Source organism: Panulirus ornatus, chromosome 20 (genome assembly GCF_036320965.1).
Source record: "Panulirus ornatus isolate Po-2019 chromosome 20, ASM3632096v1, whole genome shotgun sequence".
Lineage (NCBI taxonomy): Eukaryota > Metazoa > Arthropoda > Malacostraca > Decapoda > Palinuridae > Panulirus > Panulirus ornatus.
In genome coordinates, this window is record NC_092243.1 from 5,107,178 (window position 1) to 5,122,748 (window position 15,571).

The 15,571-nt window shown below is 40.6% G+C and overlaps 1 protein-coding gene across 2 annotated transcripts in view; it reads right to left on the reverse strand.

The window, feature by feature from the left end:
- Window positions 1–15,571, reverse strand: part of jp (junctophilin) — a 182,480-nt gene that overhangs the window by 6,473 nt on the left and 160,436 nt on the right. For both annotated transcript variants that reach the window (XM_071674556.1, XM_071674555.1), the window contains exons 7-10: window positions 11,606–11,781; window positions 10,567–10,685; window positions 9,185–10,095; window positions 6,299–6,490 (exon numbers count right to left, since the gene is read on the reverse strand). In XM_071674556.1, the coding sequence (XP_071530657.1) occupies window positions 6,299–6,490; window positions 9,185–10,095; window positions 10,567–10,685; window positions 11,606–11,781 (1,398 nt within the window). The remainder of the gene's footprint in view (window positions 1–6,298; window positions 6,491–9,184; window positions 10,096–10,566; window positions 10,686–11,605; window positions 11,782–15,571) is intronic.

Genomic DNA, 15,571 nt, shown 5'->3' on the forward strand with positions numbered 1-15,571 from the left:
AGCATTTATGGATCTGGAGGAAGCATATGACAGAGTTGATAGAGATGCTCTGTGGAAGGTGTTAAGAATATATGGTTTGGGAGGTAAGTAGCTAGAAGCAGATAAGTTTTTATCGAGGATTAAAACATGTGTACGAGTAGGAAGAGAGGAACGTGATTGATTTCCAGTGAATGTTGGTTTGCGGTAGGGGTGCGTGATGTCTCCATGGTTGTTTAATTTGTTTATGGATGGGGTTGTTAGAGAGGTGAATGCAAGAGTTTTGGAGAGAGGGGTAAGTATGCAGTCTGTTGTGGATGAGAGGGCTTGGGAAGTGAGTCTGTTGTTGTTCGCTGATGATACAGCGCTGGTAGCCAATTCATGTGAGAAACTGCAGAAGTTGGTGACTGAGTTTGGTAAAGTGTGTGAAAGAAGAAAGCTGAGAGTAAATGTGAATAAGAGCAAGGTTATTTGGTTCAGTAGGGTTGAGGGACACGTAAATTGGGAGGTAAGTCTGAATGGAGAAAAACTGGAGGAACTGAAATGTTTTAGATATCTGGGAGTAGATTTGGCAGTGGATGGAACCATGGAAGCAGAAGTGAGTCACAGGGTGGGGGAGGGGGCAAAAGTGCTGGGAGCGTTGAAGAATGTGTGGAGGGCGAGAACGTAATCTCGAGAGCAAAAATGGTATGTTTGAAGGAATAGTGGTTCCAACAATGTTATATGGTTGTGAGGCATGGGCTACGGATAGGGTTGTGCAGAGGAGGGTGGATATGTTGGAAATGAGATGTTTGAGGACAATATGTGGTGTGAGGTGGTTTGATCAACTAAGTAATTATAAGTAGTGAAAGGGTAAGAAAGATGTGTGGTAATAAAAAGAGTGTGGTTGTGAGAGCAGAAGAGGGTGTATTGAAATGGTTTGGTCACATGGAGAGAATGAGAGAGGAAAGATTGACGAAGAGGATATATGTGTCAGAGGTGGAAGGAACAAGAAGTGGGAGACCAAACTGGAGGTGGAAGGATGGAAGGAAAAAGATTTTGAGTGATCGGGGCCTGAACATACAGGAGGGTGAAAGGCATGCAAGGAATATAGTAAATTGGAACAAAGTGATATACTGGGGTCGACATGATGTCAATGGATTGAACTGGGGTATGTGAAGCATCTGGCGTAAACCATGGAAAGTTCTGTGGGGCCTGGATGTGGAAAGGGAGCTCTGGTTTCGGTGCATTATTACATGACAGCTAGAGACTGAGTATGAACGAATGGGGCCTTTGTTGTCTTTTCCTAGCGCTACCTCGCACACATGAGGGGGGAGGGGGTTGTTATTCCATGTGTGGCGGGGTGGCAATGGGAATGAATAAAGGCAGACAGTATGCATTATGTAAATGTGTATATGTGTATATGTCTGTGTGTGTATATATATATGTATACGTGGAGATGTATAGGTATATATTTTTGCGTGTGTGGACGTGTATGTATATACATGTGTATGTGGGTGGGTTGGGCCATTCTTCTTTCGTCTGTTTCCTTGCGCTACCTCGCTAATGTGGGAGACAGCGACAAAGCAAAATAAAATAATAATAAAATAATATATATATATATTTCTCTTTTCTTTCAAACTATTCGCCATTTCCCGCATTAGCGAGGTAGCGTTAAGAACAGAGGCCTGGGCCTTTGAGGGAATACCCTCACCTGGCCCAATTCTCTGTTCCTTCTTTTGGAAAATTAAAAAAATGAGAGGGGAGGATTTCCAGCCCCCCGCTCCCTCCCCTTTTAGTCGCCTTCTACGACACGCAGGGAATACGTGGGAAGTATTCTTTCTCCCCTATATATATATATATATATATATATATATATATATATATATATATATATATATATATATATATTTTTTTTTATTTTTATTTTTTTTATTATACTTTGTCGCTGTCTCCCGCATTTGCGAGGTAGCGCAAGGAAACAGACGAAAGAAATGGCCCAACCCCCCCCCATACACATGTATATACATACGTCCACACACGCAAATATACATACCTACACAGCTTTCCATGGTTTACCCCAGACGCTTCACATGCCTTGATTCAATCCACTGACAGCACGTCAACCCCGGTACACCACATCGCTCCAATTCACTCTATTCCTTGCCCTCCTTTCACCCTCCTGCATGTTCAGGCCCCGATCACACAAAATCTTTTTCACTCCATCTTTCCACCTCCAATTTGGTCTCCCTCTTCTCCTCGTTCCCTCCACCTCCGACACATATATCCTCTTGGTTAATCTTTCCTCACTCATTCTCTCCATGTGCCCAAACCACTTCAAAACACCCTCTTCTGCTCTCTCAACCACGCTCTTTTTATTTCCACACATCTCTCTTACCCTTACGTTACTCACTCGATCAAACCACCTCACACCACACATTGTCCTCAAACATCTCATTTCCAGCACATCCATCCTCCTGCACACAACTCTATCCATAGCCCACGCCTCGCAACCATACAACATTGTTGGAGCCACTATTCCTTCAAACATACCCATTTTTGCTTTCCGAGATAATGTTCTCGACTTCCACACATTCTTCAAGGCTCCCAGAATTTTCGCCCCCTCCCCCATCCTATGATCCACTTCCGCTTCCATGGTTCCATCCGCTGCCAGATCCACTCCCACTTCACTTCCTCCAGTTTTTCTCCATTCAAACTCACCTCCCAATTGACTTGACCCTCAACCCTACTGTACCTAATAACCTTGCTCTTATTCACATTTACTCTTAACTTTCTTCTTTCACACACTTTACCAAACTCAGTCACCAGCTTCTGCAGTTTCTCACATGAATCAGCCACCAGCGCTGTATCATCAGCGAACAACAACTGACTCACTTCCCAAGCTCTCTCATCCCCAACAGACTTCATACTTGCCCCTCTTTCCAAAACTCTTGCATTCACCTCCCTAACAACCCCATCCATAAACAAATTAAACAACCATGGAGACATCACACACCCCTGCCGCAAACCTACATTCACTGCGAACCAATCACTTTCCTCTCTTCCTACATGTACACATGCCTTACATCCTCGATAAAAACTTTTCACTGCTTCTAACAACTTGCCTCCCACACCATATATTCTTAATACCTTCCACAGAGCATCTCTATCAACTCTATCATATGCCTTCTCCAGATCCATAAATGCTACATACAAATCCATTTGCTTTTCTAAGTATTTCTCACATACATTCTTCAAAGCAAACACCTGATCCACACATCCTCTACCACTTCTGAAACCACACTGCTCTACCCCAATCTGATGCTCTGTACATGCCTTCACCCTCTCAATCAATACCCTCCCATATAATTTACCAGGAATACTCAACAAACTTATACCTCTGTAATTTGAGCACTCACTCTTATCCCCTTTGCCTTTGTACAATGGCACTATGGACGCATTCCGCCAATCCTCAGGCACCTCACCGTGAGTCATACATACATTAAATAACCTTACCAACCAGTCAACAATACAGTCACCCCCTTTTTTTATAAATTCCACTGCAATACCATCCAAACCTGCTGCCTTGCCGGCTTTCATCTTCCGCAAAGCTTTTACTACCTCTTCTCTGTTTACCAAATCATTTTCCCTAACCCTCTCACTTTGCACACCACCTCGACCAAAACACCCTATATCTGCCACTCTATCATCAAACATATTCAACAAACCTTCAAAATACTCACTCCATCTCCTTCTCACATCACCACTACTTGTTATCACCTCCCCATTTGCGCCCTTCACTGAAGTTCCCATTTGCTCCCTTGTCTTACGCACTTTATTTACCTCCTTCCAGAACATCTTTTTATTCTCCCTAAAATTTAATGATCCTCTCTCACCCCAACTCTCATATATATATTTTTTTTCTTTTTCTTTTAAACTTCGCCATTTCCCGCATTAGCGAGGTAGCGTTAGGAACAGAGGACTGGGCCTTTTTTGGAATATCCTCACCTGGCCCCCTCTGTTCTTTCTTTTGGAAATTTAAAAAAAAAAAAACGAGAGGGGAGGATTTCCAGCCCCCCGCTCCCTCCCCTTTTATTCGCCTTCTACGACACGCAGGGAATACGTGGGAAGTATTCTTAATCCCCTATCCCCAGGGATATATATATATATATATATATATATATATATATATATATATATATATATATATATATATATATATATATATATATATCGCTACCTCGCAAACGCGGGAGACAGCGACAAAGTATAATAAAAATATGAAAAATATATATATATATATATATATATATATATATATATATATATATATATATATATATATATATATATACATATATATATTTTTTTTTTCATACTATTCGCCATTTCCCACGATAGCGAGGTAGCATTAAGAACAGAGGACTGGGTCTTTGAGGGAATATCCTCACCTGGCCCTCTTCTCTGTTCCTTCTTTTGGAAAAAATTATATATATATATATATATATATATATATATATATATATATATATATATATATATATATATATATATATCTTATTCTATGGATATGGGAAGATCTTATTTGCTAAATGTTTATGGATGCTTCTCAACACACTTTTACATTTCATGTGATCTATTGTGCACAGACACCAAAAGAAAATACATATATTTTCAGAGGTACATTTTACATGTACAAATCAAAACCACGTGTAGATCCACCTTTGAATATAATCAATCAGTTAATCTTCTTTTCGTCACTGTTTCAAATTCAATACCAAACTTTCTTCCTTTCACACGTTTGCTTTTTCCCACGGGAGTGAGGTAGCATCCTGAGCACTTGACTGAGCCTTGAAGGAAAAAGATATTCGTATGGTTCTTTCCTCTGTTCCTTCATTTGGAAAGTAATATGGGAGGGGAACATTTCCACCCAGAGATAAATGTTAAACTAATGAACCATATCCTTAGAAAATGGATATATAGCAGTTCATAAATGGTACAGGGAATAGGAAGAAAAAGACAATAGAAAGATGAGAGAAGAACAGACAGGGAATAAGGGGAGGGAGGAATGGTACAAGGTGGGGCAAAGGGGAGGAAACGAAGATGAGGTAGCAAACAAAGGCAAGTTCCAAAAGAAAACAGGGCCAACACAGCATACTGTATAAGCATAACCATGATAAACCTATTAGGAGCTATGTAACTCCAAGGTTTACTCTAAATCAGGCTGAAGAAGCTGCAGCCTACAGCTTGCACACCTCAGACTGCACAAATCCTCAACACAGGCAAAGTGTGTTTAAGTAAAACACAGACTTGGTGGCATATAAAGTTGGGAGGTAGAACCTAGGGCCCAATATTTGGGGTTTTTTTTGGGGGGGGGGAATGAAATCTTTTTTTTAAAATCCGATTTTCCTTAAATCAGTCCAAGGCCTGATAATGTGCTATGAAAATGGAGTCCCACTTTCCTTGCATTTCCTCAGGGCCTGATAGCCTGACATGGAGCCCCTAATAATGAGAGGATCTGACTCTTCTTAAAATCATCCCACGGCCCAATATGAGAAAGAAGACTGCCCATGTATCTTCTACATGTTGCAGGAGGCTAATAAGAGGGGGAATAGAGGAAAGAGCCAAAGGAGGATTTTTATTTCTAAGACTCGGGTATCTGCTCTAGGCACCACCTCACTCGTGGGACATACCAAGCAAGAATGAAAAAAATTATGGACTCTTTACATTCTTCAAAGATCTGTTATGGAAGGAGCATGAATAAGTTGGTCCTAGGCCCCAAATTTCCTTCATATGCCAATGCACTGACTTTCACACATATGGAGACCTTTCTTTTTAACTTCGCAACTAATTTATTTTGTGAAGTGAAACCAACATCTCCATTCATACTATTTCCTCACAAAAATACTTCCATTGCATCTGATTCCCAACTGCCCTAATCATTTCTCTTACTAAAATGAATTATCAATTACATGGACAGAAAATGTACAGTAAAGGACAAATTGGTCATGAAGATATAAAACAATACATGTGCTGCCAAGCTGCAGTAAAAGGACTTTAAAGTTTGCCAAACTAAACTCACATCAAGTGCAGTCAACTACAAATAATAGTACAAGCCTGACACCAATCCAGGCTGCAACAAATGCAAGAATAATGGAGAAGTGTCCTCAACTAAAGAATGTTTTCTTAAGTAAGCATCTTGCAAATGTGTAATCACTACATTACTGAATTTAACTGAGAGCAACTCAAAAAAATACCTAAGTGATTGACAAAAGACAACATTCTCCTAACTAGCCAAGATTAGTTTTATAGAGGAAAGAGATACAAAATCCTATGGTTTTACCTGAACCGCAGGACTAGTGAGGTAGAGGAGTGGGTTGGCCCGATACAGCTCAGCCTCCTCAGCCTGGCGACGGACCTGTTGTCTTTGGGCCGAGCTGAGTACCGCCGCCTCCTCCCGTGACATAAGAGTTGCTGGCATTGCTTGAACCTCAGGCAATGACTTCTTCCTTTTTAACGCTGGGGCTGGCGCCGCCTAAGGGAAACATTACAATTATCAGTGTTTATGGCATGGTGAAATGAATTTCTCACAGGATCTTATGATTACATCATTTTCTTGGTACTGCAGATTACCAAGTCTATTTCAGAAAATAAGGTGTCTTAGCCATTCTTCCAGTCTACAAGGTTGGAGATGGGGACCCAGTTCAGCAGACATATTCCTACAAAATGTGCATGTGATTTCAGATACAAGCATGATACCTGTAACTGCACACAGAAAGATATGTTCATTCTTATAGTTGAATGAAATACAAAATAAACAATGAGTTTAAGAATATGAAAGTTATGTTTTTATGTTGAAGATTGGAAAATTAAATGTGTTAGGTGTCTGTTAGACAGGGTTAAAGGAGGGATAATAAGGAATAAAATGATGGATACGAGATGAAACTTATCATACAGTACATATAACCGGTTATGCAAAAAAAAGTATAGCAATTCTAATAAAAGATAAGTAGCATTAAAAAATTTTGATTGTAAATAAGCAAGTTCTTGGCTATTAGCCACAATAATCAGGACTGATGCATTTAAAATGAATGTAACAGTTGCAGATACACCATTATAAAGTCGAGAAGTGGTTAAGGAGATTTTCTGGACAGCAAATGGATGTGGCTCCAAAGGAGAAGCTGCTAGAAGTGAGAAGTTTTAATCATGAGTGTAAGACATGTGTGACAACAGAGAGAGAAGAGGGTGAGTGGTTCCAGGTAAAGGTGGGTATGCAGAAGGGGTGTATAATGTCACAATGGCTGTTTAATCTGTTTATTGACGGGGTGGTGAGGGAAGTAAATACAAGGGTCTCATTGAGAGGGGCAGTATACATCCTGCAATGGGTGAGGGGAGCCTGGGAAGTGAGTCAGTTGCTGTTTGCTGATGACATAGCACCAATAGCATACCTGTGTGAAATGCTGTTGAAGTTGGTGCCTAAATTTGGGGTATGTGAAATGATGAAGTTGAGAGTAAATGTAAACAAAAACAACATTATTAGTTTAACACAGAAGAGGGACAGGTCAGATGGGGTGCGAACATGAATGAGAAAATTTGAAGAAAGTGCAATGTATTAGATACTGGGAGTGGTCATGGCAGCAAATGGAACCATGGAAGTGAGTTGTTGGGCAGGTGAGGGGTGAAGGTTCTGGGGACATAGAGGAAATGTGGAAGAGAAGTTATCTGGAAGGGTGGAAGGGCAAAAATGGGTATGCTTGAACATATAGTAGTCTCAGCATTACTGTATGGATACGAGGCATGGGCAAAAGATGAGAATACAAAGAGAAGGGCAGATGTGCTGGAATTTATATGTATAAGGACAATACATAGTGTAAGGTGGTTTAATCGAGTAAGAAATAAGAGAGAGATGAGGTAATAAGAAGAGTGTGGTTGAGATACCTGAAGAGGGTGTGCTGGAAAGCCTCAGACATATGGAAAGAGTGAGTGAGGAGACAATGACAATGGCGGTACAAATGTCACAAATGGAGGGGAAAAGCAGAAAGGGGAGACCAAATTGGAAACGGAAGGATCAAAGAAGAGCGAAAAGCATGTACGGGATAGAGTGAACTTGAGCTATATGGTATACAGAGGGTGACATGCTGTCAATGGACTGAACATGATGATATGAAGCAGCCAGGGGATACCACAGAAAGGTCTATCAGGCCTCCAATTTGGTTTCCCACTTCTCCTCATTCCCTCCACCTCTGACACATATATTCTCTTGGTCAATCTTTCCTCACTCATTCTCTCCATGTGACCAAACCATTTCAAAACATCCTCTTCTGCTCTTTCAACCACACTCTTTTTATTTCCACACATCTCTCTTACCCTTACATTACTTACTCGATCAAACCACCTCACACCACATATTGTCCTCAAACATCTCATTTCCAGCACATCCACCCTCCTACACACAACTCTATCCATAGCCCACGCCTTGCAGCCATACAACATTGCTGGAACCACTATTCCTTCAAACATACCTATTTTTGCTTTCAGAGATAATGTTCTCGACTTCCACACATTCTTCAAGGCTCCCAGAATTTTCGCCCCCTCCCCTACCCTATGATTCACTTCCGCTTCCATGGTTCCATCCGCTGCCAGATCCACTCCCAGATATCTAAAACACTTTACTTCCTCCAGTTTCTCTCCATTCAAACTTACCTCCCAATTGACTTGACCCTCAACCCTACTGTACCTAATAACCTTGCTCTTATTCACATTTACTCTTAACTTTCTTCTTTCACACACTTTACCAAACTCAGTCACCAGCTTCTGCAGTTTTTCACATGAATCAGCCACCAGCGCTGTATCATCAGCGAACAACAACTGACTCACTTCCCAAGCTCTCTCATCCACAACAGACTTCATACTTGCCCCTCTTTCCAAAACTCTCGCATTCACCTCCCTAACAACCCCATCCATAAACAAATTAAACATCCATGGAGACATCACACACCCCTGCCGCAAACCTACATTCACTGAGAACCAATCACTTTCCTCTCTTCCTACACGTACACAGAGACTGAGTGTGAATGAAAGTGGCCTTTTTTGTCTGTTTTCCTGGTACTAGCTCGCTGAAGCGGGGGTTAGTGATGCTGTCCAGAAAATGGATGAAGGCAAGCAAGAATGAATACAATTATGCCAAAATTCACAAGTTATGAATCAGGGAGAACAGACTAAAACTTACTTTAACTTGAGCCTGACGCCTCACGATTGGGTTGATGTATAGTGATTCTGTGCGCTTAACAGTACCCTGGCCAGGTGTTGGGGGGCAAGGAGGGATTTCCTGGCCACAGGCACGTTGCCGGAGCAAACTTTCAGCTTCCTGTTGACTCGATGGGATGGTATATGGCACCGTAAACCCTCCACCAACTGACCCATTACCAGTGAGTGGAGGCGCTTCTCCTGATATTATTGATGCTGGACGAGATGATCGTCTAGAACCACTGCTGACTGGAACTGCTGCCTCATCCTCATATACCCCTGAATCTGGTGTCCAGTCTTGGGTAGCTGTGCGTTGGGCTGAAGGTGCCCGAGACCTTGGATTTATTAAATCTGAGGGCACTGGTGTCTGCCCACGGGAGGCAAACCTGTCCACTGATCGATCACGTGACTGTGCACGGGATGGAGGTCTGTTATAGTGGTCAAAACGGTCATTCATGATAGCAGATGAGAAGCTATACTCCTGTCCTCCCTTGCCACCCCCCTTCCCTGGAATTCGACTAGATGGGCGACCACGTTCTAATGAGTTGCCTATAAGGGCATCACTCTGATTTACTTGTTGTAAAGAACCATCCGTGGCAGCTCCACCAGTGGGATTAACAGAGGTACGACGCGATGTCCCCCCTATTTCAGTTGATTCACCGGCTCCAAAGCTTGTATAGCCTGGGCCACCACCACCTGGTGGAGGAGATATTGAGTCTGGTTCTTGTGCACCACCAGCATCACTGCGGGCCATATAGTCATCAACACCACCGCGCACATGTAAAGATTTTGACCTTGGGCCAGAGTTCTCATCCCGAGGACGCACTGGTGGTAGTTTGCTCACATCTGTCTGTCCCCCTCGTGCTGCCATCTGTGCCTTGATGACATCCACACCTGTGAAATAACATAGTTAAAAACATTAGGTGATCAGACAGCACACCTTCTTACTTTAATAAGTCCAGAAAATTCACAAATAATTTGTCTGCCATCAACTACAAAATTGAACAACTAATTGTTTTCTACTTTCTGACTAGAGTGACATTATCTGCATGGCTTCCTCTGAATCATGAAGGATGTATTACTAACAGCAGGTTTGATAATATATATTCTCATTCTGTTGTCTTCTATGCTACATAATCACATTCCTCAGAAACTTTAACTTCATTCTTTTAGATATGATTTAACAGCTGCTAGCTGCATACAAATGATTTACCAACATTAGCAGTTGTAAAATGTATTTACTGTGTAAGACAATAAGATGTTCCAGGAGTTTAAAAAGATATACGTACTGCATTTTGTGTTCAGATACAAACAGAAACCACATTAACGAACAAAGCCACATTACAGTAAAGATGTGCACTATACCTGGTTGATGGAAGTCTGGAGCGAACTGTTTAGCAAAGATCCTTGCGACATCAGAGTCGTCCCTTGCATGGACGGCTGAGATGTCTGCTTGTTCCGCTTTACCACGAGCTGTTGCTGTTCTGTAGAATAAAAAAAAAAGATGGAACTAATGCATAAGCACAAGAAGAGTCCCATCTGATAGTGTGGTGTCTACATATGAACACACCTTCATAATGAAGGGAATATATAGATATACTCAACTATGCAACGCAGCAATTACAGAATACTACAAAAACAGGAACAGACCACTGTTCAATGTATACATACTTGATATAAAAGAATTGTTACATATGATAACTTATAAGGATTCATTGTCAAACTGTTAATATGAGAAATCTTATCATGATGATTACTGGGCACTTGGAAATCAAGCTATCTGATGCTATCATGATGAAACTAACAAGAAGAGATAAGCCTAGATTTGTATACAGCCTACCAATAACAGGTCAAATATGACAGATGAATAATGAACAAGAAATAAGTGTTACAAAGAATAATAAGATTCTATACATACACTACGAGTTTAACATTCCCTATCTTTAAGGCCATTATCATGACTGGTCACTTGTAGTTTGTCTTCCTTCAAGTTTGCTGCGTCCCTAACACATACGTGTACCTTTCCTAGTCCTCCACTCCAACTGCATTTTATTTTTCATGTCATCTATCTTTGCATCTATCTATATCTCTGATGCCAATTTCCAACTGAAACTCCCTCATGGGGATGGCCATAGCAACAGAGTCTCCATAACTAGAAAACTCAATTGCCACTTCTTGTCATTTTCCTCCATTTTCCTTTGCTTCCTGTTTCTCATACTAGCCCTAGTCCTCTACCAACTCTTCCTCCCATGCTCATTCACCATCCTCCTTCAATCATCTCGCTATCATCCTTCCTGTCTTCTTTAATCCCCCACTGACCTCATCCTCCCCAATACAATCATTACTCGAACCAGTATTTTTGAAATCCCTTTCCCTCTATCTCTTCATCTCCAAGGGTCCTCACCGAGATATGGCGATGTCCTCCTTCTGCATGGCTATTTTTGCTGCTCTCTGTGCTGCTGCTACAGCTGCTTCTATTCGCTCTCGGAACTTAGCAGAGCGAATGAGGAACACATGTTTCTTTTTGTTGGATGTTATGAGGACATTGTTCTTGTATTTGCCCTCCTCCTTTGTGCCATCCTGCCAAAACAGGAAACAGTCACAACAATGCACCTTGCACAAGAAAAGACCATATCACTGTTCTGCTTCAGCTACTAAGCTGCCATAAAGAATGGGATCCTGCTAGAATATAGAGTGGCAGAAATGAAAAAAAAATCTGGAAAAGTTTAGCCAAAGAATATCTTATCGTTCCATATTCAAATATTAACAAAAGTTTATCATTTCACATCGATGGGAAACCTGAAGAAGTTCTTTATATCTTCCCTATGAATACGTTACCAACTAAATAGCATGAATGCCTTAACATTATGCATCATTGTATGTGACAATAGAGGGCAAATCATGGAACAAAATTTCAATTAATCAAAGTGATAACATACATGCCAAACTGGCTACTTTATATTGGAAACACTAATTGCTTACAATACTAATTACAACATTGTGAGCAAAGATTATAAATTTCATTATGGTAGTACATAACAGCCTAGTAGCAAGGTGTACCACTAATGCTTTCCATTCTTTACAGAATCAACAGTAAATCTATAGGGAACATGTTTTTTCATGAAACAAATCAGGTTATCATTCTGAGGTAACTGTAACTCCAGGGTAGAATTCATACTTAAGTTGGTGTCTCTCCCAAATAACTGTCATTCCTGTGTATAAAACATTGCTAAATGGATGTCACATCAATGAAGGTGCAATTCTTATAAGCCTGTTATTCTAAGAGATGTGTCACTCTTGGGTGATGCCTTTTCTGGACATACATCACTCTTAGCTAGATTTCCTTCTTTGGTAGATGCTACTCCCATAAGAATCACTCATTAAAGTGACATTTGCCAAAGAATGAATACCTCCATCCTTAGCTAAGCTCAGCCAAGGAAGAGAGCCCAGTCTTAGGTAAGTACCAATCCAAAATAGATGTGATTACCAGGTGGGTATCAATCCTAGGCTGATGGAAGGTTGTGATCAGGTTGTGCCAGGCAGAGGTCTCCGTCAGTTCTTCCCTTCAACCCTGTTTATAAGCAGGATAAATGTTATATTATCAAACAGTTATCGTGCAGGATGAATATTAGTACTGTAACTGGTATATATGCCCGTTTGATATGGCTTACAGGGTTAAGTGATAAGAGGGTGAATGTTATTTCTATCAGAGTCAAGTTTTCAATAACTGGCTGGGGTGGCCCAGCATGGCCTAATCGGACTTCAGACAGGCTGATTGGCTCTTAACTACCTGAACTGTTTACATCCTCTACTCTATTTGCAAAATGAAAAATGATGAATGCCCACTAACATTTACCAAAATGACAATGCTGGTGTTACACTGTACCTCATAAGGTACTTTTCGATTTACAACTTGAAACAGTGCTCCTGTATGTTTCTAAGAAGAAATTGCTTTACTGAGTCATACAGTGTGAATTATCTATACAAAGGCTGTCCAACTAGAGGCCTGCAACAGGTTAAGCTACAACCCATGGATGAATTTCTATATACAGAAATATAATCAATGATAAAACTAAAGTAAAATTTATAAAAAGGGTATTTCCAATACAACAACAACCATGTTCCTGTAAAACTGGTAATACTGATCAGTGCGAGGTCAATAGATGAATCAGGCTGTTGTAAAAATACAAATACCTTTACTTATTATTAGCATAAGCTATGGATAATAATGTGTTTGATCACAAAAAATTTAACACAGATGTTGACCCCTACATCAGATGTTGGACAACCCTGCTCTATAGCAACAAGACTGTTAAAGGTCAGAGGGAAGTGTGGCAGAAAGTGTCATCTGATTAAAAGGGCAGATAAGGATGTGTCAAAATAGGTTATATACAGAGGATGTGTAGAGAAAGATTGTAGGTAGTAGTTGGCTGGCAGTTAACGATCAGGAAGGTATATTACCAGTACTACCTGTCTGGGTATCAGGAGGGTTAATGACACCTTCTTAGTGAGTCAGCAGTTTAGTGGTTGACAAGTTGCAATCCTCTGACCCTGGTAGCTTTTTTTTTCTTTCTGCCTCACTAACATATGGATTACTGGCATTCTGTCCACAACATACAATTTCCCCTTGTCATATGTAACACTTGACAACACTTGACTCATACAGCCCATTCTTCATAACTCTACATTTTCCTGCAGTGAGCACTATGCACTAGCCCTGCCTTTTCGCAAAGTGGTAGGAGCAGTAGGTAGAAATAGTAGGTAGGAACATTTAGGCAGGATTATTAGGTAGAAACATAAGGTAGAAGTAGTAGGTAGGACCATTAGATAGAAGTTATCATTAGGAACATTAGGTAGGAGCCTCTGCAAACACTACACCAGGCTTGCCCTCAGCCAGTGGCCTGTTAAGGGTGAGGCAATAAAGCTAAGAAGCGGCACTGGAGTTCTTTAGTTATAGAGACTCTGTTGCCGCAGCCACCCCTTTGAGGGAGTTCTAATTGGAACAGGCATCAGAGATATAGATAGATGGATAGTGTAAAGAAAGATTGACAAAAACATTCTACAAGTAGGAAGTAAACACAGCAAAGGGTGCAGATAGATCAAGGAGATGGAAGGATGGAGTAACAAAGACTTTGAGGTATCAAATCCTGACCATTTAGGTGACTGAAAGGTATGCATTGGGTAAAATGAATTCAAGCAGTGTGGTACACCTGACCTCATTTATACTAATTTCACAAGAACCAAATTTGTAAGTTTGCAATTTACTTTAACCACTCAAATTACATTAATCCTGAACTAATATTCACACTTGCATAGTTGCATGTTGCTTGTTTCAACTTCAATATCTTCAAAGCATCATGGGAAAACATCTCTTGAATTCATGGACTTGATTTCTTCTTTTTGCCATTGATTATGGTTTCTCCAAAGCATGCTTCAAGTTGTTTACTAGTGAAGAACTCTATGAAGAAGACTACAAAGCTGTTAACCACAGCCACATTTGTAGGTTTTATGGTATGGAGATCCCTACCATAAGTGTGATAACTGCCTCTTCCAACTCTCAGTCAAATTCAAAGGTATGCTTTATTGGCATGCAGAGGTGTCTTATGTCATGAGCAACTGTACTTAGCAATGGAGTAAAATCCTCAAGTTGCAGTTACCCATAAGGTACAAACTCTGACCCTGTTAGAAGCCCAGCCTTACTTATATGAGTTGCCTTTTCCCACTGTCATTCAAATAGATATGTGTGTTTTAACAGAATGTAGAAATGCCTTATTTCCCAGACATCTACAATTAGTACCAGGAAGGAAACCTAGTATCCCAGTTACCCACTCAACATGATTGGGAAATGAATAGCCTTGACTTATGCCCCATATCAATCACTGGAAAATCAGAGCTGGTATTTGGGGCACTAATTTTGGTGATAACGAATTGGTGAATGTTAAGCTGTTAGCACTGAGAATTTTCTTTGTGTATCAGTAATCCACTAGTAGCAGAAGAGAAGAGATGAGGTATGTGAGTCACAAAAGTCAACAAATAAGTAATATGTTGAGCTCACGCTGCATGCCAAATTCAAAAGTCTATACAGCAATAGGTATGGATGACTCACCAGGTTTCCTGATTTTCTTAAATTTTTTGATATTTCCTAACAACAGATAACACCAACATTTCTTAATTTTCTGATAAACTCCAATCCTGAGGATCCCCTGAATTTCCAGGACAGGGCCATTTTGGGGCTAACACTAAAAACTAAGATGGAAGTAATGAGGATATTTGAAAACAATGAAACAGCACCAGTGCTTCACTGGGCATACAACATAAATGAATCAAGATTCTATATTGAAAACCTCACAAATGCAGAACTATTTGAACC